General features: G+C 39.6%; 1 protein-coding gene across 1 annotated transcript in view; it reads left to right on the top strand.

Moving 5' to 3' along the window:
* The window catches only part of actr8 (actin related protein 8), a 32,731-nt gene extending 6,304 nt beyond the window's left edge, over positions 1-26,427 (top strand). The window contains exons 3-13 of the mRNA XM_073072208.1: positions 6,104-6,214; positions 6,581-6,685; positions 9,180-9,353; positions 13,327-13,420; positions 13,760-13,892; positions 15,116-15,269; positions 21,805-21,900; positions 22,395-22,535; positions 22,749-23,013; positions 23,721-23,884; positions 25,943-26,427. Coding sequence (XP_072928309.1) covers positions 6,104-6,214; positions 6,581-6,685; positions 9,180-9,353; positions 13,327-13,420; positions 13,760-13,892; positions 15,116-15,269; positions 21,805-21,900; positions 22,395-22,535; positions 22,749-23,013; positions 23,721-23,884; positions 25,943-26,086 — 1,581 coding nt within the window. The 3' untranslated portion in view covers positions 26,087-26,427. The remainder of the gene's footprint in view (positions 1-6,103; positions 6,215-6,580; positions 6,686-9,179; positions 9,354-13,326; positions 13,421-13,759; positions 13,893-15,115; positions 15,270-21,804; positions 21,901-22,394; positions 22,536-22,748; positions 23,014-23,720; positions 23,885-25,942) is intronic.
* The last annotated feature ends 206 nt before the right edge of the window (positions 26,428-26,633 follow it).

The following is a 26,633-nucleotide window of genomic DNA, read 5'->3' as shown; positions in this document are numbered from 1 at the left end:
GTTGGTAAAAAGTGAAATCAAATCATTAGGAAAGAGGTGACATAGGGTCGAAAGGTCTTGAATCATTGAGGATAGAGCTAAGGAACTGCAAGTGTAAAAATACCCTGATGGGAGTTGTATACAGACCCCCCAAAGAGCAGTAAGGATGTAGCCTTCAAATAACAATGGGAGATAGAAAATGCATGCCAAAAGGGCATTATTACAATAGTCATGGGGACTTCAATATGCAGGTAGATTTGGAAAGTGAGGTTGGTGCTGGATTACAGGAGTGGGATCTTCTAGAGAGCCTACAAGATGGCTTGTTAGAGCAGCTCGTGGTTGAGCCCTCTAGAGGATCAGCTATTCTGGATTGGATGCTGTGCAATGAATCAGAATTGATTGGAACAGAGCATTGGCAGGGATGACAGCAGATCAGCAATGGCTGGAATTTCTGGAAGCAATTCGGAAGGCCCAGGATATATATATTCCAAAGAGCAAGAAGTACTCTAAAGGAAAGATGACACAACCGTGGCTAATATTGGAGTATAAAAGTATACATTTTGCTGTGTAACCAAAACTATGTAGTCAGTTTTGAAACTTGCTATTTGCTATGCATGTACCCAATTTAGTAGGAGAATGAAATCCTAAGAATGTAGAAGACAATGGTGTGTTAATGAGAGGTAGCTAAGAGATGTAGATTAGAACATGATTAAGTCAATGGGTAGAAACAATAGTGGCAGGATGTACGTGTGATACGCAACTATAGACTATAGATATGCTAATGCAACTGGACCAGGAGATTGCTATAAAAAATGCTATGTCCAAAGGATCAGTGGGCAATCAGCGACTAGTTCAATGACTGTCTCAGCTTTGATTTGCAAATTAAAGTTTAACCCTTCTTGAAGAATCTTCTGCGTCTCCTGGTCATTTGTGGGGCACGAGAAACCACGACACTAACAAGAGTAGTTAAAGCCAATATAAAAGTCAAAGAGCGGGCATATAATAGAGCAAAAATTAGTGGGAAGTTAGAGGATTAGAAAGCTTTTAAAAACCAAGAGAAGGAAACTAAAAAAGTCATTCAGAAGGTAAAGATGGAATACGAAAGGAAGCTAGCCAATAATATTAAAGAGGATACCAAAAGTATCTTCAGATACATGAAGTGTAAAAGAGAAGTGAGTTTGGATTTCGGACTACTGAGAAACGATGCTGGAGAGGTAGTAATGGGGGACAACAAAAGAGCAGATGAACTGAATAAGTATTTTGCATCAGTCTTCACTATGGAAGACACTGGCAGTTCCAGGTGTCGGGGCATGAAGTGTGTGAAGTTACCATAACTAAAGAGAAGGTTCTTGGAAAACTGAAAGGTCTGAAGGTAGATAAGTCAACTGGACTAGATGGTGCACGCTACAGGGTTCTGAAAGAGTTGGCTAAAGAGATTGCGGAGGCATTATTAATGATCTTTCATGAATCACTAGATTCTGGAATGGTTCTGGAAGACTAGAAAATTGCAAATGTCACTCCACTCTTCAAGAAGGAAGAGAGGCAGAATTGAGCACTGGTGCTGCCCAAGGCTGTGTGCTTATCCTGTTGCTGTTCACACTACTGACACATGACTGTGTCGCATGACAAAGCTCAAACTGTGTCATCAAGTTTGCGGATGACACAAAAGCAGTTGTCCTCTTCAAGAACGATGACGATGGAATATAGAAAAGACTGGTGGATTGGTGTGAGAAGAACTACCTAAGCCTGAACATGGAGAAGAAGGAGGAAATCATTGTGGTGTTACGTACCCCGTAACTGGGTGTCTGACTAGCAGAGTAAGAAGAATCCGTTGGAGTCTGGTGGTACCAAACTAAAGGTGTTTATTAGTAAACTACACAATACAATATCAAAAATGCCAATATACATATAAAACAAGTTAGCAGTAATAAACCTAAAAGTGTAGGAATAATAATAATCAATAATAAACAAGCTCTATCGATGTCTAGGGGTAAAGGAATTGTCATAGGAAAGTATAGAGTTCAGTTCATTAATGCTGATATAGTTATGGTTGTATTGAAATCGTTGGAGAGAGAGAGAGAGCGAGCGAGCGAGATGTACCAGTAACAGTGGTGGCAGGCAAACCTTTTTGTGGCTTTTTTAATCTGTCATATCGTTGTGGTCATTCAGTTATGACCCCTTTGGTCTTCAGCTAGACCGTTCTTCTGTGGTGAACTCGTCACTCTGGCATGAGTGGACACACACACAAGTCCCCACCGGCCCTGCTGTAACACTGTGAGCTTTACTGACCGATCTCCTGGTTCGGTCTTCGAAGCCCCCACCTTTCTGTGGGTTCCCAACACTCAGTCAGTGTCCACTGGTGTGTCTGAAGGGTGTCTCTCCAGACCTGTCTTTTTATCCCCACTCATGGGGTCTCAGCTATCCATCAACTCTGAATGACTGTGTCCATCAAATCAGGCCACTCCTGCTATCTCCTGAGGAATGTTAATGAGCCAAGTAAAATCCTTGTAGTGGAAGGTAAATAATCCAGGAAGAGTCATAATACAGTAAATCAACAGTCTCTCTCCCCCTCTTATCTGTAGCAAATGTTCTTGCCTGGGCTTTATCTCTCTCTCATGAGCAGCATAACAACAGCAATAGTTCGTAGTTCTCAGGAGGGGGGTGGGAATGGTTAACTCTGCACCCCATTGTCCATCGGGTCTGTTCATCACTCATAACAACAGTGGACTTCAGAAAGGTACAGACAAAGCATCCCCCTCTGCGAACACATGGTTCTTCCATAGAGAATTAAGTGTACCAAGTTCCTGCGAGTTCACATCACGCAAGACCTCACCTGGTCCATTAAAATCACCTCTGTCAACAAGAAGGCAGATGGAGTACAGTGTTGGGAAGTGTATGGTCATGCACTTTGGTAGAAGAAGGGGGTTGACTATTTTCTAAATGGAGAGAAAATACAAAAAACTGAGGTGCAAAGGGACTTAGGAGTCCTTGCGCAGGATTTTCTAAAGGTTAATTTGCAGGCTTAGGGTGTAGTGAGGAAGGCAAATGCAATGTCAATATTCATTTCACGAGGATGAGAATATAAAAGCAAGGATGTAATGTTGAGACTTTATAAAGCACTGGTGAGGCCTCACTTGGAGTATTGTGGACAGGTTTGGACTCATTATCTTAGAAAGAATGTGCTGAAACTGGAGAAAGTTCAAACGAGGTTCACAAAAAATATACCAGGATTGAATTGCTTGTCACATGAAGAGCGTTTGATGGCTCTGGGCCTGTATGCACTAGAATTCAGAAGAATGAGGGGCGGTCTCATTGAAACCTATTGAATGGTAAAAGGCCTTGATAAAATGGATGTGGAGGTGATATTTCTTATGGTGAGAGACTCTAAGACAGAAGACACAACCTCAGAATAGAGGGGTGTCCTTTTAGAATGGAGATGAGGAGGAATTTATTTAGCCAAAGAGTGGTGAATCAGTGGAATTTGTTGCCACAGGCAGCTGTAGAGGCCACGTCTTGATGTATATTTAAGGCAGAGGTTGATGGATTCTTGATTGATCAGGGCATGAAGGGTTATGGGGAGAAGGCAGAAGATTGGGGCTGAGAGGAAAATTGGATCAGCCATGATGAGCAGAGTCTGTGGGCCCAATGGTCTAATTCTGCTCTATATCTTATAGCCTTATATCACAAAACATTGAGGGAATAAGAATTATGGTGTGCATGTAAAGGATCTCAAAGAGAATGTCAACAAACTGAGTGGACAATGATGTGCAGATGGAGTAAAATGTGGAAAAGTATAAGGTCATCCAAATACTGAGTACTTTTACATGGTAAGAGTTGGAAAATTATGATATTCCAAAGAGCTGGATGTCCTTCCGCAGGTAATTAGAAAGCCAAATGGTTTGTTAGCCCTACTGTATGAGAATTTGAGTATAAGAATAAAGGTGTCTTACTACAATTATGTAGGACACATAATTGATGAGATCACAGTATACGATTCTTGAAAAAGGACATACCACTGAGGCAAGGGTTAATCTAGTGTACCTTTTACATTGCAATTCATCCTGTTGATGCAATTTTGCCCTATCAACAGCCTCGCCTCACTACACATTGTCTCTGTTTGTAAATCAGCTACCTCATCTTCAGCACTATTATCCATCTTTCCTATGATACTTCTTTCATTGAAATACGGGCAGCTCGAGGCACTAGTCGCACCCTGCTCAACATTTTGATTCCTAACTGTGAGATCTTACCAATGTCTGCCTTCAGAACCTCTCCACTGACTGTTCTGGCATTCTGGTTCCCATCTGCCTGAAACTCTAGTTTAAACTCCATTAACAAACCTTACCGCTAGGATATTACTCCCCCTCCAGTTCAGGTACAAACCGTCCCTTCTGTACAGGTCCCACCTTCCCTGCAAGAGCGCCCAATGAACCAAAAATAATATGTCGTCCCTCCTACACCAACTCCTTAGCCACATATTAAACTGTATGATCTTCCTAGTTCTGGCATGGGTGGCATTCCTGAGATCACAACCCTGGAGTTCCTGCCCTTTAACTTAGCACCTAACTCCCTCACCTCCCTATGCAGAACCTCGTCACTCAGCCTACCCATATCATTGACAGTTCAGCCTACATGACAGTTCACCCTCCCACTTGGGACTGCTGAGGACTTGATCTAAGTTATGGAGACCCTGACACCCAGGAGGCAATATACCATCTGGGAGTCTCGTTCTCACCCACAGACCCTCCTGTCCATTCCCTTAACTAACGAATCCCGAATCACCACAGCATGCCTTTTCTCCCCCTTTCCCTTCTGAGTCACAGAGGGAGGCTCAGTGCCAGAGACCCGACCACTGTGACTTTCCTCTGTTAGGTCATTCCACACACCCCCGCACCCCCAAAATTATCCAAAGTGATATACCTGATGTTGCAGGGAATGGTCACAGGGCTACTCAGCACAGGCTCCTTCACCCCTTTCCCCTTCCTGACTGTCACCCAGTTTCCTGTGTCCAGTACCTTGGGTGCAACTACCTCTCTATATATCCCATCTATCACCCCCTCAGCCTCCTGAATGATCTGGAGTTCATCCAGTTCCAGCTCCAACACCTTAATGCAATTTGTTAGAAGCTGCAGCCAGATGCACTTCTCACTGTTATAGTCATCGAGGACACTGGCAGTCTCGCTGCCTTCCCACATCCCGCAAGAGGAGCATTTCACTATCCTGCCTCTACTGCCCTAGCTGAGCAGATGTAAAGAAGAGAAGGACAACTTGAGCTGTCCTTTGCTTAGTGCCTCTATTCACTAAAGCATCAAAGGGCAAAAGTCTCAAGAACACCACTCTGGCTGTGTCCACTCAGATGACAGCAGCTGCGACAATAGCTTACCCCTACCTTCCTTTAATTTGCACTTGCTAATGAATCCCAAATGACGATTGGTCGCTGGTCAAAGCTCTTTTTCTCTGCCACGACCCGCTGCTGCTTTTTATCCTCGGGCAGTGGACCTGATTGAAGTCTCTCTCTCTAAACTTCTGACATCTGGATTAGCCGCTGGTCAAAGCTCTCTTACGCCGCCACGATCCGCAGCTGACTTTTATCCTTGGGCAGTGGACCTGAATGAAGTCCCTTTCTCTTCAAACTTCTGATATCCGGATTGGCCGCTGGTCAAAGCTCCTTATTAACTTGCAAATGTTATTTTTGGTCTGATCAGTCAAAAAATTGAGATAATCATCCCTTTGTTTTCCCCATTGCTCAAGCTTGCTGACCCAAGATGATCATTTTATTTTTGTTCTTTATCTTCTGTTAACCAATAGACAATTAATTACAGTATATTTCCCCTAATTATTGTGCTCTAACCTTATTGATCAACCTGTGTGAGGCCTTTAGTTGACTCTGCCCAGTTGTATTATTATTTTTGGTAATTCCTTATTTTTTGGAGTTGAAGGATTAAATATGAATGATAAAGACTCCAGATTTAGCATAATGCCAATCCTTACATGAGAACACCAATTTTCAATTAAAAAATTAGTTGTTTTAATTTATACTTAACATGCAAAGATAATCTAAAAATTAGACATTCACAATAACCATGAAATACTGATCAAAATAAAAAAATTTTTTTTTTTTAAGAAACCTGAGAGTAATGAGCAAAGACTGAATGGCCTTAAAATGGTGGATCAGGCGATATGGTCGAAAAAGATGTCAAATGGTGCAAGACGGATACCAGCTCCACCAGATCAGGTACAGCTTTACACTTCTGCACCAGATTATGCTTTCATAATCATTTTTGATCTTGAGGAAAGAGAGCCATGTGTTGTTAAGAAATGACATTAATACCTAGATTCCTTAATGGTATTACTTTGGAATGATAAAGAATGGCTGGCATATCAAATGAACTTTTTTTTGATAGTTTTGACATTTTCTGTAGTGTGTGGATTTTTAAGTAGTGTGCACAGAATTGGGGAATTGGGCATTTGTTTGATTTTTTAAAAAGGTTTCAGGAAAGTACAGCACATTGGAGAGCCAATATGTCTTTAGTACAGATAAAATGGAGAACTTTCTGAACAGTAGGTAACACATACTTATCATTTAATGTTCTTTTTTCAGGTCAGGGCATATAACAAACAGATGAGACCAGCTGTCTTGGATGCTAATTCTGGGGTCAAATGGACAAACACATCACATCAGCCTGAATTTCTTGTAGGAGAAGAGGTAATACTTTCCCTTATTTGGTAAATAAATTTTTTGTTGATATGTAAACCTTTAGAGGAGAGCACAAGCCTGGTGCTCTGGTCTGCATTTATCCGTCAAGCATAAGACATAGGAGCAGAATTAGACCATTCTGCCCCGCCATTCCATCATAGCTGATTTATTATCCCTCTCAACCCCATCCTCTTTCCTTCTCCCTGTAACATTTGACCCCCTTACTAATCATGAACCTATCAACCTCAGCTTTAAATATACCCAATGTCTTGTCTTACATAGCTCTCTGGTAGCAATAACTTCCACAAATTCACCGTCGTCTGGCTGAAAATTTCTCCTCAGCTACATTCTGAGGTTCTAGCTCTGGCTCTAGACTCCCCCACTCTCAGAAGCAACCTCTCCATATCCACTTTATTTAGGCTTTTCAATATTCAACAGGTTTCCATGAGATTCCCCCTCATTCTTCTAAACTGCAACGAGTACAGGCCCTGAACCATCAAACACTCCTCATATGTTAACTTTCAATGCCAGCACATCATTTCTTAGATAAGGTGTCCATAACTGTTCATGATACTCCAAGCACGGTATGACCCGTGTTTTATAGAGCCTCAGTATTACATCCTTGCTGTTATATTCTCAATCTCTCAAAATGAATACTAACATTGCACTTGTCTTACTTACCACCAACTCAATCACAATTTAGCCTTTAAGGAATTCTACACAAGCACGCCCAAGTTTCATTGCATCTCTGACTTATGAATTTTCTCCCTGTTTAGAAAATAGTAAATGCTTTTATTTCTTCTACCGAAGTACATGACCATGCACTTTCCCACACTATATTCCATCTGAGATTTCTTTACCCATTCTCCTAATATGTCTAAATCCTTCCGCAGATTGTATCGTCTACAAACTTGATTACAAAGCCATCAATTCCATCATCCAAATCATTGACATACAGGTGGCCCCCGTTTTTGAAACGTTCGCTTTACGACAGCTCGCTGTTATGAAACACCTACATTAGTACCTGTTTTCGCTAACCAAAAAGGATTTTCACTTTTACAAGAAAAAGACACCCACTTTATACATGCGTGTACCCAAGAAAGACTACCATGACCGTGAAGCCTTGTGTGGGCAGTTGTGCGCACGCGTGTATGTGTGAATGCATGTATGTGTGAATGCGTGTATGTGTGAATGCGTGTATGTGTGAATGCGTGTGTGTGTGAATGCATGTATGTGTGAATGCGTGTATGTGTGAATGCGTGTATGTGCGCACGCGTGTATGTGTGAATGCATGTATGTGTGAATGCGTGTGTGTGCCGATTTTTTTTTTCTCCAAGTCGATTTCAGCTCGCTGTCTTCCCCATCCTGATAAGTGAAACTACACCATACGTACAATATTTCTACTTTATATAGGCTGTATATTTATCATATCATTCCTGCTTTACTATATGTTCGTGTTATTTTAGGTTTTATGTGTTACTTGGTATGATTTGGTAGGTTATTTTTTGGGCCTGGGAGCGCTCAGGAATTTTTCCCATATAAATTAATGGTAGTTGCTTCTTCGCTTTACGGCATTTCAGCTTACAAACGGTTTCATAGGAACGCTCTACCTTCCGATAGCGGTGGAAACCTGTATAACATTTTAAAAATGGTCCCAACTTCAACCCCTGTGGAGCTCTAGTAGTCACCAGCAGCCAACCAGAAAAGTCCCAATTTATTCCTGCTCTGTCTCCTGCCAGTCAGCCAATCTGTCTATGCCAGTATCTTTTCTGTAATACCAGGGGCTATTTAACAGCATCAAGCAATACCACTGCTGCAGATTATCTATTCATTTTCTAACCTGCCATGTGTATTGTAAAATATTTGGGCAATTACCGTCACAAATGCTATTTTGTTGATGTTTATTAACTGAAGTATTCATACTTATATTTTCATTACTGGGTTGTGGTAATATTAGCTTTGTGTTTTTGGTAAGTTATACAGTATATACTGTGTGGTCCACCTTGGACTGTTTCATTTGGCAGTATACATGTATTCAGTTGAATATAAACTTGAACTTAAGTTAGTCATTTCCTAGCAGCTATAACACCAGATCTACAAACTTCGTAAACCTGTGCTAATCTTGCCATTAATTCTTATATTTTTGTAAATGGTGAAACTGGTAATTACTATTTTTAATTTTGATTATAGCTTTGCTTCACAAGGGTAGATAAATAATCATTGGGCAATACCAATAACAGTTTCTCAAAGGTGAGAAGACCATTCCAAATTACATACTAGTAACTAATTTGCTGTTTTTAATCCATCATGATAACCTCTGTTTCATTCTTATTCTTTTTATTTTTCTCTTTGGACAGGAATGACTGCACAGAATCAGTGGTTCTCTGTCAATTTTACTTAAATTTGATGCACTTAGATGTTCAGTTAATATGGTAGCAGATTTATTTCATAGTAAAAGGTTAAACATGATGGAAAATATTGATGTTCAATTTTCTTCTCACAGGCATTGTATGTAAATCCAACAGACTACTACAATATACATTGGCCAATTCGCAGAGGTCAGTTTAACCTTCATGCAGGACCTGGAGGTTCTCTCACTGCAGTACTGGCTGATCTGGAAACTATATGGACATACGCTATTCAGAAATTTCTAGAAATTCCTCGTAAAGATTTAAAGGTGAGTTACTTAACTTCTGTGATTCGAATAATAAAGTTCAAGGGCTAGTATGTATTCCATCGTAAAACATTTCATTTATTGACCACATGATCGACAATGAGCATATTACAAAACTTATTTCTGACTTTGATTTTTAAAAAGTAGACTATTCACTTCCATCACACTTTCCCTTTTGACTGTTATTGTTGTTCAACTAATTCCTGACAAACCTTCACCAGAGATTTGTAATCTCAAATAAAAAAACTTCAGTGGAATATCAGTAGGACTTTAATCATTACAAAACTTATTCCATACTTTTTGTATTAAACTATTCTGTTAATTATTATACAACTTTCAGTCATTAGATGCACAGTAAGTTCAAGAACGTACTAGTTGTGATCTTGGGGCAGAGATTAGCATAACTTTCAGCAGTAAAATTGACAATTTATAAGATAAACTGCGAAAAACTGAACTTTGCCTATTCCTCCTTTAAATTTGTTTCACATCTTCCTTTTAACCTACACTGATCTATATTTATTGAGTTCTTTTTGTCTTCGGTTCTATCATTTTGAACCTAATAGCAATTTACAAAAAACCAGAGTTTTTGCATAATGAAAAGTGGCAGCAAAGCCAGTTTATTAGTATAGTTGACCACCTGTTTATAATTACGATAAAATTTGAAGGCGCTGGAAATCTAGGCAACACACAAAAATTGCTGGAGGAACTCAGCAGGCCAGGCAGCTTCTATTTACTCTTTTCCATAGATGCTACCTAGCCTGCTGTGTTCCTCCAGCAATTTGTATGTGTTACCTGTTTATGATCATTTGGGTAATAGAAAGTCTCCTCCTGCAGAATTCGCAAATCACTACCCAAAATTTAAGATACAGAATAAAATATGCTCTCACAGAATTTAGTGATTATAATGTAAATAGATGACATTAATTTTCTTTTCCAACTAGCCTGCCTTGACCAATGTGCAGTTGACACAGTTTTGCTTTATGAGAAACAAGGACCATTTTCTAGGATTGCAAACCTGTATTAATGCAGGAGTTGCCTGTATTTGATTGTGCCCATTTCACCTTTCTTTAGCATATGATCATACCTATTGGAGTAAGTATATGCCTCCACAATAAAATGGTTAATTTGCTGCCATTTTATTAAGACATTATTTTTAATCATTCACCCTGCTATTCCAGTGTTTAGTAAGACATGTAAAAAAGGCAAAAACATCTCTTACAGGAAACCTTCCATTTAATTCACAAGATTCAGAATAAGGATCTTGGCATTTTACCTTCGGTCACTTGTTCCTTTTTAGAATGGGTAGCTCTGATGTTGAACCAATGGCTGAAGGTTAGGGAAGTACTCAGGACTCCATCTACAGGAACTGGAAATCAGCACCTTTATCCAATTTCAGTACCAATGCAAGTTAGAGCATGTTAATTTGAATGTGCAGGAAGATAATGCATAGAACTTTAAAAATTACTTCATCTGTTAAGGCTACTCTATAGCAAGACCTTGCTGTGTGAATGCCATTACATACAAAACTTTAATGGCTGCGCTCCAAAATTACTTCTAAAATATTAAGCATTTCAAAACATTCTGAAAGTGCATGTTTGTCTTTAGTAATTCTCCATCCCATTCCAAATTTTCTTTTGCTTTGTTTTAAGAGGTCATGAATGCATAATTGATATTTTTGCTGACTATCCCTCAGTGTTAAATGTCCTTTATGATGTATCTTAACTATCATATAATATTCCAAATATGAATTTTCCAGGCGCCACTGAATGGTTGATATTTTGTTTCAACTCATTTAATGTTACTCAGTGAATGCTAACATTCTAGCTGGGGTTTCAAGATTAATATTTAATGTAATTTGGGGTATGCAATTACAGATAAATCAATAAACCCATTCCTGTGCAGATGACTCCTTTATTACTGGTGTTCACATTACAGAAATTTGCCCTTGCAGAATTTGCCCCTGCGAAATTGATGAGTCAGCATACAAAAATTAGAGATAACGAATAAAATTCACTGGCATGGAATTGAAAGAAATCAACACAAAATGTATTTCTTTTCTACCCACTTGTCTTTATACATGCGCAGATAACACAACTTTGTGTTACGGTAAATTGTAAAATACCGGTAGGCTGTTTCTAGTGTTATGAAACCAGTAACTGGTTTCACTTACCAGCAAAGATAGATATGTCAGTTGAAGTCCAATGGTACTATTTTCAAAAGTTTTATTAATAAAGGGGCACAAAAATTAAGGTTAATACAAACATTCAGATAACATGCGTCAATACTCAATCTAAAACGCAGGTACATTAATAATCACTCAGAAATAAGCTCTTTCGTTGTCTAGGGTATAATACTGAGTCCAATTGGAAATTTAAAGAGTCACTCTGAAGTCTGCAGGCTTTTCCCTTTTGGTTTCACGTGTTGGAGAGAGAGAGAGAGATAGTTAGGAAAAGAGAACACTTGCCGTTGTCTTTATGAATCAAATCCTCAGCCTCAGAGGATTTGGCTTCCCTGGTGTTAAATAAAAGCGGTTTTCCGTTGGTTCTAGCCACAAACTCCACATTCGGAATTTAACGCACGTGGCTTCCTTCAAAATGGCTTCCCGTTCCCACGGGAAGCGGTATCGTGCTTCTCGGTGTCTCCTTGGTGCGTCTGAGGGTCGTCCTCTTTCAGACCCTTCTTTATACTGCCTCACGGGATCTCAGGTGTCAATCAGGTTGCAGGTGATGCAATCTCTCTCTCAACTAGCCCACTTTGCCCGAGGGCTTTACAATGTCCCTGCGAGTTGGCACGTCTGCAGTTCCCAGGTGTCTCCTGAGAACAATGCCACAGTCGCCAGCTTTTGTCCCAGTGGAATGCGGTATCCAGCACGTCGCTGTCTTTCCATTTCCTGTGTCCATTCGGCATGTCTCTCTCTCTCTCTTGCTCTCTCTCGGGTCATTGACCCCCCTTTCACTAGGGCTCTTGCAATTCTCACAAAGGAGGGGGCTGGTATCATAACACTAGGAACAAGCATCCTTCCCTCAATGTGGGTTTTGCTTGTGTTCGAGGGGTTAAAAAAAGTAGGAGAAATTACACAAAATTTATCAAGCTTCATATATTATACAAATATATATATAACGTATATGTCAAATTGCATGAGATATTTGCCCTCATACTTGTTTTTATGAAAGTCATAGATACCATATTTGATTACCTTAACTGTTAGAACATAGAACAGTACAGCATAGGAACAAGCCATTTGGCCCACGATGTCTGTGGTGAATGCAATGCCATATTAAACTAACTTTCTTCTGCCTGTACATGATCCAAATCCCTCCATTCCCTGTAAATTTATGTGTTGACCTAACAGCCTCTTAAATGTCAGTATTGTGCTGTGTCCGCTACTCTCCCCAGCAGCCTATTCCAGGTAGCAATCACTGTTTGCAACAAAAACTTGTCCTGCTAATCTCCTTTAAACTACCCCCTCCCCCCATACCTTATGTACTGTTCTGTAGTACTTGACATGTCTACTCTTGGAAAAAGATGTAGTTGATTATTTGTAATTCTCAACACAGCTATGCAAGAAAATTAAATATGTCTAAAGTACATTACATTTACTCTGCGCTGATCAAAGATTCGATAACAGTCATTAATCCAGATTGGACAGAGCTTTAACATCAGTATATATAACTTGAAAGCTAAGTGAGAAGGCAAAAGAGAAAACAACATTTGTGTTTGCATTGCAGTTTACCTACTGAACTGTCAATCTAAATGTATCATCATCCATGAATTTAGAGTCTGTGTATTGTCTTATGATTTCTAACTTTAAATTGCCATAGACAGTACCTAATATAAGAACTCACCTACAATTGTGCGATGGTCAATGTGCTGATTCATTCAACAGTTCTTAAACATAATAGAAACATTTGGACAAACTTTTTTTTCCTTCTTTATTGAACCTTAATATTTAATTCTTTTGTACTGATTGTACAAGTATTACAGATGTATCCTACTAATCCCAGATATCTACAACAGACAGCATGTTAAAGAAATGGTCAACCTACTTCTGAACAATATAGGATTCTCAGGTAGGACATGTGACACATTATTCCAGTTAATTTAGCTATTTAAGTTTAATGAGTATCTGTATTGTAATATTTAACAAACTATATTCTTTTTGAAGGAAAGAAAAGGTTAACATTCATGCTTTTTCTCTTTCATTTCTGTTGGTGTTTTTTTTCTGTTTTATTGTATATTGGTGTTCTTCATTTTAAAATTAACTCTTTCATTTGAAAGGTCAATCCCTGTTTAATTTTAAGTGAGATAATTGATGTTCAGTAAATGTAAATCAGCAGAATTCTTTTATGAAATAATTTTTTGATTTTAATACAATTCATGTTATTCTCTGCTTTTTATAATATTTTCAGGTGTTATTGTCCATCAGGAATCTATCTGTGCTACTTTTGGAAGCGGGTTAAGTAGTGCCTGTGTGGTGGATGTAGGGGAACAGAAGACCAGTGTGTGTTGTGTAGAAGATGGAGTTTCACATCGAAATACCAGGTCAGGATGTGCCAATTCTTGAGTTTCATTTTAAGCTGAGATTCTATCTGCAAAACTGAAGAATAAGACACTCATAAACATTTCAACATGAAAGTTTGAATTAAGAATTAACTATAGAAAGGAAATTTCTGTAGCCCACATCTATTAGGTATCCCTAATTTGGGGTTCAACTCAATCCAACCCCCTTTAATCCACAGTATATACCACCTCATGTGTGCCACTTTTACAATTACTCGATACAGTTAAATGGTATTACAGTTTTTGATCATGACTTGTGCTCCTGAAACCTCTTGCAAAAGCACAGCTGAACCTTGCATGAAGAATTTTAGGAGTCAATTTTATCAATGGATACAATATAAAGGGTCCCATTTTGCAAAATAAAATCCTAAAAGAAAACCTGAAAGACCATTGTAGTGTTGGGCCTTGAAGAGTGATAATCTAGATAATAGGCAAAAGTGAACAAGACCAATGTGAAAGCACACAATGGTCTTATGCATTTACTTGATTGGTCTGTAGAGATATGTTCAAGGCAGTCCATCAACTTATTTTCATTAGGTGAGTTTATATAGTTTGCATTAAATGACAGCTTCAGCATATCCTCCAGGGTGCTTTATATCCATATGTCTGACGAATATATAGAAAACCCTTGGACACGCAGGTATAAAGCATGGAGACAAAAGAAAAAACAAAATTCTGGTTATGGAGTTGGATTTTAAAGAGGATCAGAATCATGTTTAATATCACCAGCATATATCGTGAAATTTATTAACTTTACAGTAGCAATACAGTGAAATACACAATAAATAAAGAGAGGGATAAAAAAGCTGAATTACAGTTAAAAAATGTGTATATATGTATATGTATAATAGTTAAGTTAAAGTAAGGAGTGCAAAAAGAACTGAAATAAAGAAGTAGTGAGGTAGTGTTCATGGATTCAATGTCCATTTAGAAATCAGATGGCAGAGGACAAGAAGCTTATAGAGAAGGATGTGGAATATTTTAGGAAGGGAATTCCAGAGCACATTACTAATATAACTGAAGATGCAGCTGATAATGTTAGCTTGAATGACAGGGATGAAATTTGTTTTGGAGGATGTGTTGATATTTTGAGTAAGAGATTTTAGTAGTTATGCTTAGATTCTTAAATTTAATGCCATATTACAGCAAATGTGGATAAAAGCTAACGTACATGTTGACTAGGCAGATTTTTCTGTGGCCAACAGACTCCGTTTAACATATGGAGGATCTGATGTGACCAGATGTTTCTTCTGGCTTATGCAGCGATCCGGTTTTCCATACCGAGAATGTCAAGTTTTCAATCGAATAGACGCTGTTCTTCTTCAGCAGCTTAAAGAGACGTTTTGCCATCTTGACCAGGTAAAACTTGCTTTCATTTTAATAGAAAAGAAACTCTGGGAGAACAGGTGGAAAATTTTAATTTAAGGTTTTATAACTTTGATGAAAATAATTCTTGAAAGTTTAAAGAATATATATTACAAATTGGGAAAAGGCTCAAAGTTGATATTTTTTATATTTTGAGAATAGTAGTAAGATCAGTTTTATTTTTTGAAATTAGCCAGCTTTTAATTTTCTCATTGCAATTCCATGGATTGTGAAAGGTGCAATCATTTCTTTATTGTGCTGATTTGGAGAAAGGAGAAAGAGAACAAGCTAGCAGATGATACGTGAGACCAGTTGAAGGCAAAGGTGGATGAGAGGGGGGTGCAGGTTGTGTAGTGTAGGTGGAAGAGGCGCAGGGCTAAAGAAGAAGGCAGTAGACCATGCAGAAAGAGAATGAGGAGGGGAACTAGAGGATGATGATGGACAGATGAGCAGAAGAGAAGGGGTGATGAGAGTGAATATGATGCATTGCTCTCCAACTTTATCACGGCAATAAAGGAGGCCATGGGCAGGCATTTCAGAATACTGTAGTAATAGGAAGTCAAATTTCTTTCTCTGCATCACCCATATCCATATCCTTCCCTCTCCCTCTCTTTCATCATGCTAGTAGCGTCCTCTTGGTTTTCACTACTGTCATCCAAGCAAGTCCTGAGTCCTCATGGAGGGCAAGACAGGGAAGGTCAGATCAATTGGTCAAAACATAGGAAGTGGAATTTATATACGACCATATAACAATCACAGCACGGAAACAGGCCATCTCGGCCCTCCTAGTCCGTGCCGAACTCTTAATCTCACCTAGTCCCACCTACCCGCACTCAGCCCATAACCCTCCACTCCTTTCCTGTCCATATACCTATCCAATTTTACCTTAAATGACACAACTGAACTGGCCTCTACTACTTCTACAGGAAGCTCATTCCACACAGCTATCACTCTCTGAGTAAAGAAATACCCCCTCGTGTTTCCCTTAAACTTTTGCCCTCTAACTCTCAAATCATGTCCTCTCGTTTGAATCTCCCCTACTCTCAATGGAAACAGCCTATTCACGTCAACTCTATCTATCCCTCTCAAAATTTTAAATACCTGGATCAAATCCCCCCTCAACCTTCTACACTCCAATGAATAGAGACCTAACTTATTCAACCTTTCTCTGTAACTTAAGTGCTGAAACCCAGGTAACATCCTAGTAAATTGTCTCTGCACTCTCTCTAATTTATTGATATCTTTCCTATAATTCGGTGACCAGAACTGTACACAATATTCCAAATTTGGCCTTACCAATGCCTTGTACAATTTTAACATTACATCCCAACTTCTGTACTCAGTGCTCTGATTTATAAAGGCCAGTGTTCCAAAAGCCTTCTTCACCACCCTATCTGCATGAGACTCCACCTTCAGGGAACTATGCACTGTTATTCCTAGATCTCTCTGTTCCACTGCATTCCTCAATGCCCTACCATTTACCCTGTATGTTCTATTTGGATTATTCCTGCCAAAATGTAGAACCTCACACTTCTCAGCATTAAACTCCATCTGCCAACGTTCAGCCCATTCTTCTAACCAGCATAAATCTCCCTGCAAGCTTTGAAAACCCACCTCATTATCCACAACACCTCCTACCTTAGTATCATCAGCATACTTACTAATTCAATTTACCACCTCATCATCCAGATCATTTATGTATATTACAAACAACATTGGGCCCAAAACAGATCCCTGAGGCACCCCGCTAGTCACCGGCCTCCATCCCGATAAACAATTATCCACCACTACTCTCTGGCATCTCCCATCTAGCCACTGTTGAATCCATTTTATTACTCCAGCATTAATACCTAACGACTGAACCTTCTTAACTAACCTTCCATGTGGAACTTTGTCAAAGGCCTTGCTGTTTTTTTTTTGTTTTTTTTTTCAAACTGACAGGTCTATAATTGCTAGGCTTACTTCTAGAACCCTTTTTAAACAATGGAACCACATGAGCAATACGCCAATCCTCCGGCACAATCCCCGTTTCTAATGACATCTGAAAGATCTCCGTCAGAGCTCCTGCTATCTCTACACAAACTTCCCTCAAGGTCCTGGGGAATATCCTGTCAGGACCCGGAGATTTATCCACTTTTAAATTTCTTAAAAGCGCCAGTACTTCCACCTCTTTAATTGTCATAGGTTCCATAACTTCCTTACTTGTTTCCCACACCTTACACAATTCAATATCCTTCTCCTTAGTGAATACCGAAGAGAAGAAATCGTTCAAAATCTCTCCCATCTCCCTCGGCTCCACACATAGCTGACCACCCTGATTCCCTAAGGGACCAATTTTATCCCTCACTATCCTCTTGCTTTTAATATAACTGTAGAAACCTTTCGGATTTACTTCCACCTTATTTGCCAAACCAAACTCGTATCTTCTTTTAGCTTTTCTAATCTCTTTCTTAAGATTCCTTTTACATTCTTTATATTCCTCGAGCAATTCCTTTACTCCATGCTGCCTATATCTATTGTAGACATCCCTCTTTTTCCGAACCAAGTTTCTAATATCCCTTGAAAACCATGGCGCTTTCAAACCTTTAACCTTTCCTTTCAACCTAACAGGAACATAAAGATTCTGTACCCTCATAATTTCACCCTTAAATGACCTCCATTTCTCTATTACATCCTTCCTATAAAACAACTTGACCCAATCCACTCTCTCTAAATCCCTTCGCATCTTCTCAAAGTTAGCCTTTCTCCAATCAAAAATCTCAACTCTAGGTCCAGTCCTGTCCTTCTCCATAATTATATTGAAGCTAATGCTATTGTGATCACTGGACCCGAAGTGCTCCCCAACACATACAGCTGTCAGCTGACCTATCGCATTCCCTAACAGGAGATCCAACACTGCCCCATCTCTAGTCGGTACTTCTATGTATTGTTGCAAATAACTATCCTGCACACATTTCACAAACTCTAAACCATCCAGCCCTTTTACAGAATGAACTTCCCAATCTATGTGTGGAAAATTAAAATCTCCCACAATCGCCACCTTGTGTTTACTACATATATCTGCTATCTCCTTACACATTTGCTCTTCCAACTCACGCTCCCCATTAGGTGGCCATTAATACACTCCTATCAGTGTTACTACACCTTTCCCATTCCTCAATTCCACCCAAATAGTCTCCCTAGAGGAGCTCTCTAATCTATCCTTCCAAAGCACCGCCATAAGATTTTCTCGGACAAGCAATGCAACACCTCCGCCTCTGGCCCCTCCTACTCTATCACACCTGAAGCAAATAAATCCAGGAATATTTAGTTGCCAATCACACCCTTCCTGCAACCATGTTTCACTAATAGCTACAACATCATAATTCCAGGTATCAATCCACGCTTTAAGCTCATCCACCTTTCTTACAATGCTCCTAGCGTTAAAATAGATACATTTAAGATACTCTCCACCTCCTCCTCTCTTTTCATCCCTAACAATGCATTCAAATTTATTATCCTTTTCTTTCTTCTCCCCTACATCTTCGGGCTGAGCGCATCCCTTCTCCATCACCTGTCTTTCCTCCCTCACACACTGTCTACTTACTTGCTCTACTGGTGAACTAACCTCCTCTCCCATAGTTTCCTCAAATTGATTCCCGCCCCCCAATCTTACTAGTTTAAAGTCTGCCCTGTAGCCCTAGCAAACCTCCCCGCTAGGATATTGGTCCCCCCAGGATTCAAGTGTAACCCGTCCTTCCTGAACAGGTCACGCCTGCCCCAGAAGAAGTCCCAATGATCCAGAAACTTGAATCCCTGCCCCCTGCTCCAATCCCTCAGCCACGCATTCATCCTCCACCTAATTCCATTCCTACTCTCACTGTCGCGTGGCACAGGCAGTAATCCCGAGATTACTACCTTTGCGGTCCTTCTTCTTAACTGCCTTCCTAACTCCCTATACTCTTGTTTCAGGACCTCTTCCCCTTTCCTACCTATGTCATTGGTACCTACATGTACCACGACCTCTGGCTCCTCACCCTCCCACTTCAGGATATCTTGGACGCGATCAGAAACGTCCCGGACCCTGGCACCAGGGAGGCAAACTACCATCCGGGACTCCCGATCACCTCCACAGAACCGCCTGTCTGAACCCCTGACTATCGCGTCCCCTATTACTATGGTCCTCTTTCTTCTATCCCTACCCTTCTGAGCTATAGGGCCGTCCTCTGTGCCGGAGGCCCGGCCACTGTCACTTCCTCCAGGTAGGCTGTCCCCCCCAACAGTACTCAAACATGAGTACTTATTGTCAAGGGGTACAGCCACTGGGGTACTCTCTAGTACCTGTCTCTTCCCCTTCCTGTCCATGACCCACCTATCTGCCTCCCGTGGCCCCGGAGTGACCACCTGCCTGTAACTCCTCTCTATCACCTCCTCACTCTCCCTGACCAGGCGAAGGTCATCGAGCTGCAGCTCCAGTTCCCTAACTCGGTCCCTCAGGAGCTGCAGTTCGGCGCACCTGGCGCAGATGTGGACGTCCGGGATGCTCGGAGATTCCAGGATCTCCCACATCCGACACTGAGAACAACAAGCTGCCCTCACACTCATACTTCCCAAATAACTGAAAATAACAAGGAGAAATAAAAGATAAGCCTACTGTGCCCTCTTCCGCCTAAGCCCTCTGAGCCCAAGCCCTACACTCTGCTCCCAGCTCACTCCGCTGCCCGCAAACAAAGCTGCCCGCTGCTTAAGGCTGCATTCTTTTTATATCTTCCCTCCTTCCCAGGCCTCCTTCACGCGCCTGCGCAGTCCCGCCTCTCAGAACTCCGATCTGAGAAGCAATTTGAAAATGGCCGCCGCCGCACTTCCTCTCAAAGCCTCGCTGTCTTCTTCCAAAAGAATCAATAAAATTTTGAAATTTTAGATTTGGGGAAATGCAACAAGGAGAAGGAATAAAATATAACCAGGAGAATGTTGAGGGGTATGAAGGAAATGCAGATCGTTGGACTTTATACACAGTATGGAAACAGGCTCTTCAAACCACCGTATCCATTCCGACTCCCAAGTAACTAATCCCATTGATCAGCAATTTTCTAAGCCTTAGCAGTTCAGGTTCTCATCCAGATACTTATTTAGTATTATAACACTTAATAAGTCTGCTTCCACTACTCTTTCAAAATGTGCATCCCATCTCCAACTAATCTCTTCTTCCTTGTATGCTCTGCAAACCTTGTACACCTTACTTACTCCTTATCTTAGACCTGTACTATCTGCCATGAGGAAAATATACAACTATCTATCTCTTCTCTACTGCTCAATTATGTTTTGTTTTGAGGTGCCCACTTTCTCCCCTCTAAATAAAAGATGCGATTGGACTGAATAGCTCTTTTTTTAATTTGCCAAATGGCCTCCTGTATTGTAAGTTTTCTAGGATTAGAGTGCTGGGTGTGTGAAGATTTTTCTTAAGCTTGTATAGGATATGAGCACATTGGAAAATCAGGTTTGCGGAATGAGTCAATGAAAGGTTCAGGAGCTCTATATGTTTCCACCACTAATTAAAGTGGAGGAAAAAAGTATCAGAAAGGCTTTAACTAGGTTCTGACCCACTCAGTTTGCTCATTATTTACTTATTCCATATCATCCAATGTCTCTTGCACAGAAATTTAGGAAATTATCCCCTTGAGTGGAAGACTGTTCTAAAAATAGCTGCTGGAAAAAACAAGGTTCACAGATTTGTCATAGAAAATTTTGTTCTAATATCCTGAATTTTTAAGGATATTGGTTTGAGCTATACATGGAAAAATACTTAAAATGCTAATATTTAACTTTATAAGTATATTTAAAAATTTGCCTTTGTCAAGTACCCTAGTTAAGTTACAAGTTTTCTGATACACTTTCAGTTTCACCACACCCAGTGTCCAAGATCGTTGTTTTAAGATAGGCTTTTAAATAATATGATCCTGTCAGGAAACTTATTACAATACATGAGGAAGCCATTCAGCCCCTTGTATTCATGTCAGTTCCCAGCAGTGCAACCCCATTAGTTCCCTTTTGCTGATCTTATTTTCCCTTTTTTTTTCTCATATGTTTATCCACTGACCTTTGATACTTTCTGTACCACTTAGCTACAGTAGGAATAATACATTAATAGCCAGTTAAATTATCAGCACATCTTGGGGAATGGGTGAGTGGGACAAAACCAGAGGAAGTCTAGTCACATAGAGAATCTGAAAACTCCACAGTGTCAGCACCAGAGGTCATAATTCGATAGACTGGAGCTGGAAGGCAGCAGTGTTACTGCTGTGCTGCTGCCTAATCAAAATCAGATTCAATATCACTGGCATATGTCGTGATTTTTTTTTAACTTTGCGGCTAGCAGTACAATGCAATACATGATAAATATAAAAAAACTGAATTCCAGCGAGCATATATATGCATATTAAATAGTTAAATTTAAAAAAAGTAGTGAGGTAGTGTTCATGGGTTCAAAGATCTAAATATTACTGATGAAGGAGCAGCATTTTCCTTTGTTCTACTCTATTTCACTGAACAGGATATCTCTGGAATTCAAGATCATGAATTCAAGGTCCGTCATCCAGATTCTCCAGCTTTATTATACCAGCTGAAATTAGGAGATGAAAAGCTACAGGTAACCAGAATTTTAGTAGCTTGAGCATTTATAAATGCTGAAGAAATCTAGTCTTTTTGTAAAAAAGAATGTAAGGCATACCTTGTTTTCCAACCATTAGTGTGTTTTGACTGCAAGTATTTTTTACTGAGCGACTATTATTTCCTCAATTATCTATTTCTTAATTTAAAATGGAAATGCTTTGAAATTGTTTTATTTTGGCCTGAATAAGTACATAACAGTGTAAAATTTCTAAGTCCATGCATTAGATGTGTCATAATTTGAAGTTCCCTTCTGGTGTTAGAATCCATTGAAGTCAATGGAACCAAATTTTGAAACCAAGTACATACTACATTTAAATACAACTGAGGATGATTTCCTATCCCATGCAATTTTATTGTCATTTGTTGTTGTCGGCCTGTAAGTTTTCTATGTATATTCAGAACTAAATAAGGTGAAATATTTTGAGCAGTGAATCTCGATAAATTTACTGTTTGTATACATGTACATGGTAGGCACCAATGGCCTTGTTTTATCCTGCGACGTTTGGAATCGTGGGACAGAAGATAACTGCCTTGCAACACAGATCTCAAGGTGATTCAGAAGATCCGCATGATGAACATTATTTAGTAGTAACCCAGAGCAAACAGGAACAGGTGAGGATTATGGACTTAGCAACAGATAACAAGAATATCTATTCACAGTGTCTCAATCCAGCAAAATAGAACAGAAGCTAATTGTTAATGTAAATGAGCTGACGGAAGAATATATTCGTCTGGCTATCATGATCCTGTGCTTGTAATTTATTTGAAATAATTGCATGTTTTATAGTTATTGCCAGTTAACTTGTTCTTTTTGGGATTGTCTAGGCTGCTAAAGCTATAGCTGAGAGGAAAGCACTGGCCAAGTATGCTGGGTTTGAAGCAGAACCAGGTGCACCAAATTCTGACAGTGCAGAAAAAAGTCATCCTCATGAACTGGAACTTGGAACTTCTCAACACGATTGCTTATTGGCAGCAAATGATTCAGAGGATCTGCCGTCGGCTCTAATGGCAAGGAAAACTAGCATGTCACAATTTGAAGGAAAGGCATTGGGACTTGATAAATCCATATTACATAGCATTGATTGCTGCGGTAAGAATAATCATGAAATGTTGTATCATTTCCTAAAAATAAGTAATAGAGGTTAATTTATAAATGGATTTGACAGATATTTCCTTTGCAGAAGATTGAAGATTGTTGAAGTAAAGGATAAATAACATTTTAAGTCTTATGAGGAGGACCACAGAATATAGAAATAAAGCATGAATAGTAACTACAGTTCTGGGTGCTCCGTATATAAAAAGGACACTTAAGTTAAAATTATATACTTAATTTTGTGAGAGTGTATGGTAGAATTTTCCCTAAAAGAGCCAGCGCCAGATCACTGGGAAAAAGCGCCACCCTTTGAGGCAATAATTTAAGTAATTCATAAAAGATTTGTTAACTTGTTTAAAAGTGAGGCCTTAGATTTAAAGGGACACTTGGTGAGTAGTAGTGATATATTGCATTTGTCTTAAACCAGACTGTAACATTGAGCAGAAGCCTGGTAGATACATGGAGTGCTGTTATTCTCATGAATGTTTAATAACAGAATTGAAATTCCTCTTGAGCAACACAGTGATCTAAATTCTGGATTAAATTTGTCATATAGCTTTTGATCAATTAATTTTTAAAGTCAGGCAAAATGGAATTCTTTAGACCTACTGAGTTCCTCCAGCATTTTGTATATTTCAGGTCTGAGATTATTTTAATAATTCATCTAATAGAGTGTGAAACAAGAAAATATGTACACTTTTCAGGTTCTGATGAAACAAAAAAGAAAATGTACAGTTCTATTTTGGTGGTCGGCGGTGGTCTAATGTTTCACGGGGCTCAGGAGTTTTTGCAGCACAGAATTTTGAATAAGATGCCACCATCATTTCGAAGAATTGTAGAGAATGTTGAAGTCATCACGAGACCTAAGGTGAGAAAAATATAATCCTTTCCTGTGGACTGAAGAATTACCAAACAAAAATAATCCGATATCTGATTGTTCAGAAATCCAAAGGTTCAGCATCTTACAATCCGCACACTGCCACCTTTGGATCTATATAATCGTGAGGTTAGCTATATCTTACTGTGAGTGTGAGTCCAGGAGCCATGGGCTGGATTGTGAGCCAGGGTCACAGTGCAAACTCATTTCTGAGGTGTTTTTAAGTTTGAGTCAGGTGAACTTTCACCAGCTTCTTTTTCCTGCTCTCCCTTTTAATTTATCAGGGCTCTGTTTCCTGCTGCTTTTAAATTGGCTAGTTTCACTAGAGCATTTATTACATTACTGTGTTAAAGAATATGAAATATGTTCTAGAGTAATATAGTAACATCCACTCATTTGGAAAGTCTGCTTGTCTGGCATCAGCAAAGCCCCAAGGGTGCCATTTTTTGGGGTCTTTTTATTGTAATTATGTTAAAAGGTCACTTTAGGTATCATTTTCATTCAAAAAAAATTTTTATTTTATTTTTGGACACCAAAGGAACTAGTGTAGGCCATTCAGTCCCTTAAACTTTCTCCAGCATTAAACAAGACGATGTCTGATCTGATTTTAACCTCCATGTGTCTCGAAGGACAATGGGTGATGATCATCATCATAAGCCTGGGCAGAAGGTACAGAGATCCTGAGATGCCCAGTCATCAAGATCCCCCCCCTCTGGGCCTCACCAATGTAGTCCAAAGGAAAGTTTATGAAGCAATATATATGGTACCAGCTTGGCTACAGGAGCTGTTGGAAGGATGGTCAACGACATCCGGCTGCCTTAGGGGCTCCACTCTGGATTCACTGTCTGAATTTACTCCCGTAGCCTTCATCTCTCCCAAGGCTGCTCAGAAGGCAGTAGGGCTATTTACCCATAGCTGGGTTTCTGGTTCATGAGCTCCAGGACGTGTCCACACACTGGTGGGCCTGCGTGCTACATGTGCAGGGGCCAGACCTCCTCTCCGTCCTCTGTAGTTCGGCCTGTCTGAAGGGAGTTCAGTTTCAGTGTGTCATCAGCGAGGAGGCACTACATGAAGCTTGCTGTTGGAGAGGCTATGATCTGGCAGGGAGAGACTTACACATTCAGCTCTCCTTTTCGCAAGACTGCTAGCCAATGGTGGAAGCTGAAAATGAGAGTGACAAACACCACCCACCACTATATTACCACACTAACCATGTTGACACCAAAATGGTGTCATTTTTCTCTATAACTGTAACGGTACATACTGCATTCTGTTGTTGCTTTTCCTTTGTACTGATGTTCTGAAATTATTTTTATGGAAATGTGCATACAAAACAATTTTTTTCACTGTACCTCTGTACATGTGACAAAATAAACAAATTACCAATGAACCTTTATCCACTTGCTTATCAAGAATATATCAGTCTATGATTTACTTATATTCAAATATATTGTTTCCATTCCCCTGTGGAGGAACAAAATTCTAAAACTCACAGGCCTCTGAAAGAGAAAAACGGTTGCCTCATCTTGTCGTTAATGCGTGCCACAGTAACCCCTTATTTTGTAACAATGACTCCTAGTCTCTAGAAGTGTATAGAATTTTTCCTCAGAAATCTCCTTTATACTTAACCTTTTCATGTCTTAAATCCAATCCTTTCCTGGCGTGAAAAGTGTATAGATTTCAGGTGAGAGGGTAAATTTAAAGGAGAATTGTGAGAAACATTTTGTATAGAGAACAGTAGCTGTCCAGAACATGCTGCCGGGTACAGTGGCGAAAGCAGATACGATAATAGCATACAAGAAGCATTCGTACAGACGTGTGAACAGGCAGATGATGAAGGGAGATAGGCCATGTGTAAGTAGATGGAATTGGTTTGAGGTGGTATCATGGTCAGCGCAAATATCATGCTGTGAATGATCTGTTGCTGTGCTGAACTGTTCTGTGTTTCTTGACAATTGAGAAAAGAAGCAAAGTGTTGTGCTTTTTAATAATATTTAATTAATCTACTGGAATTAATCAATGGTGACATCTTGCTTCACTTTGTAATAGGACATGGATCCACGCCTAATAGCATGGAAAGGTGGGGCTGTTCTGGCTTGTCTAGATACAACCCAAGAGCTCTGGATACACCAGCGAGAGTGGCAGCGGTTTGGAGTGCGTATGCTACGAGAGAGAGCACCATTTGTATGGTGAACTATCCTACTTACAATGAACCTTACAGATTCATTAAAATGATTACCGATGGTTAACTTTCAGAAAGCATGGACATATACCAGAGGTATTCCAAATCCCAGATTATGTTAATAATGAGTAGTGAATGTACAAAGATTTTGTCTTTATGAAAAATAAAATGTTACTACCTCAAATAACTTACATTTTACGATGTGTAAGAATTATGGTAAACAATTTACAGATTCTACTGTTACTGTGTAGAAATGTTGATCACTGTTTCCTGTTTCATTTAGCCATTTATTTTGGCTCTGGTAAGCGAGAGAACTCCTTCCTGTGAATAAAAGTATAACAATTGTGCCTTGTTTACAGTTTCACGTCTGATCCACTTGTGTCTTTGCTGAGAGACGTGAGTTGCTTGAACAGAAGTCTTGCATTACTCAGTTTTGTTTAATGTAATTATATCTCAATGAAAGAGCTCATTGAAAGATTTGTGTTGGTTACAGAACAAGTGTTTTGATTACATTTAGTTGCAGGAATGAGTAAGTATCTAGTAGATCACATTCAATGT

This window comes from Hemitrygon akajei, chromosome 19 (genome assembly GCF_048418815.1).
Source record: "Hemitrygon akajei chromosome 19, sHemAka1.3, whole genome shotgun sequence".
NCBI classification, from domain to species: Eukaryota; Metazoa; Chordata; class Chondrichthyes; order Myliobatiformes; family Dasyatidae; genus Hemitrygon; species Hemitrygon akajei.
The sequence above is the reverse complement of the archived record's forward strand: the minus strand, read 5'-3'. Positions and strand labels throughout refer to the sequence as shown.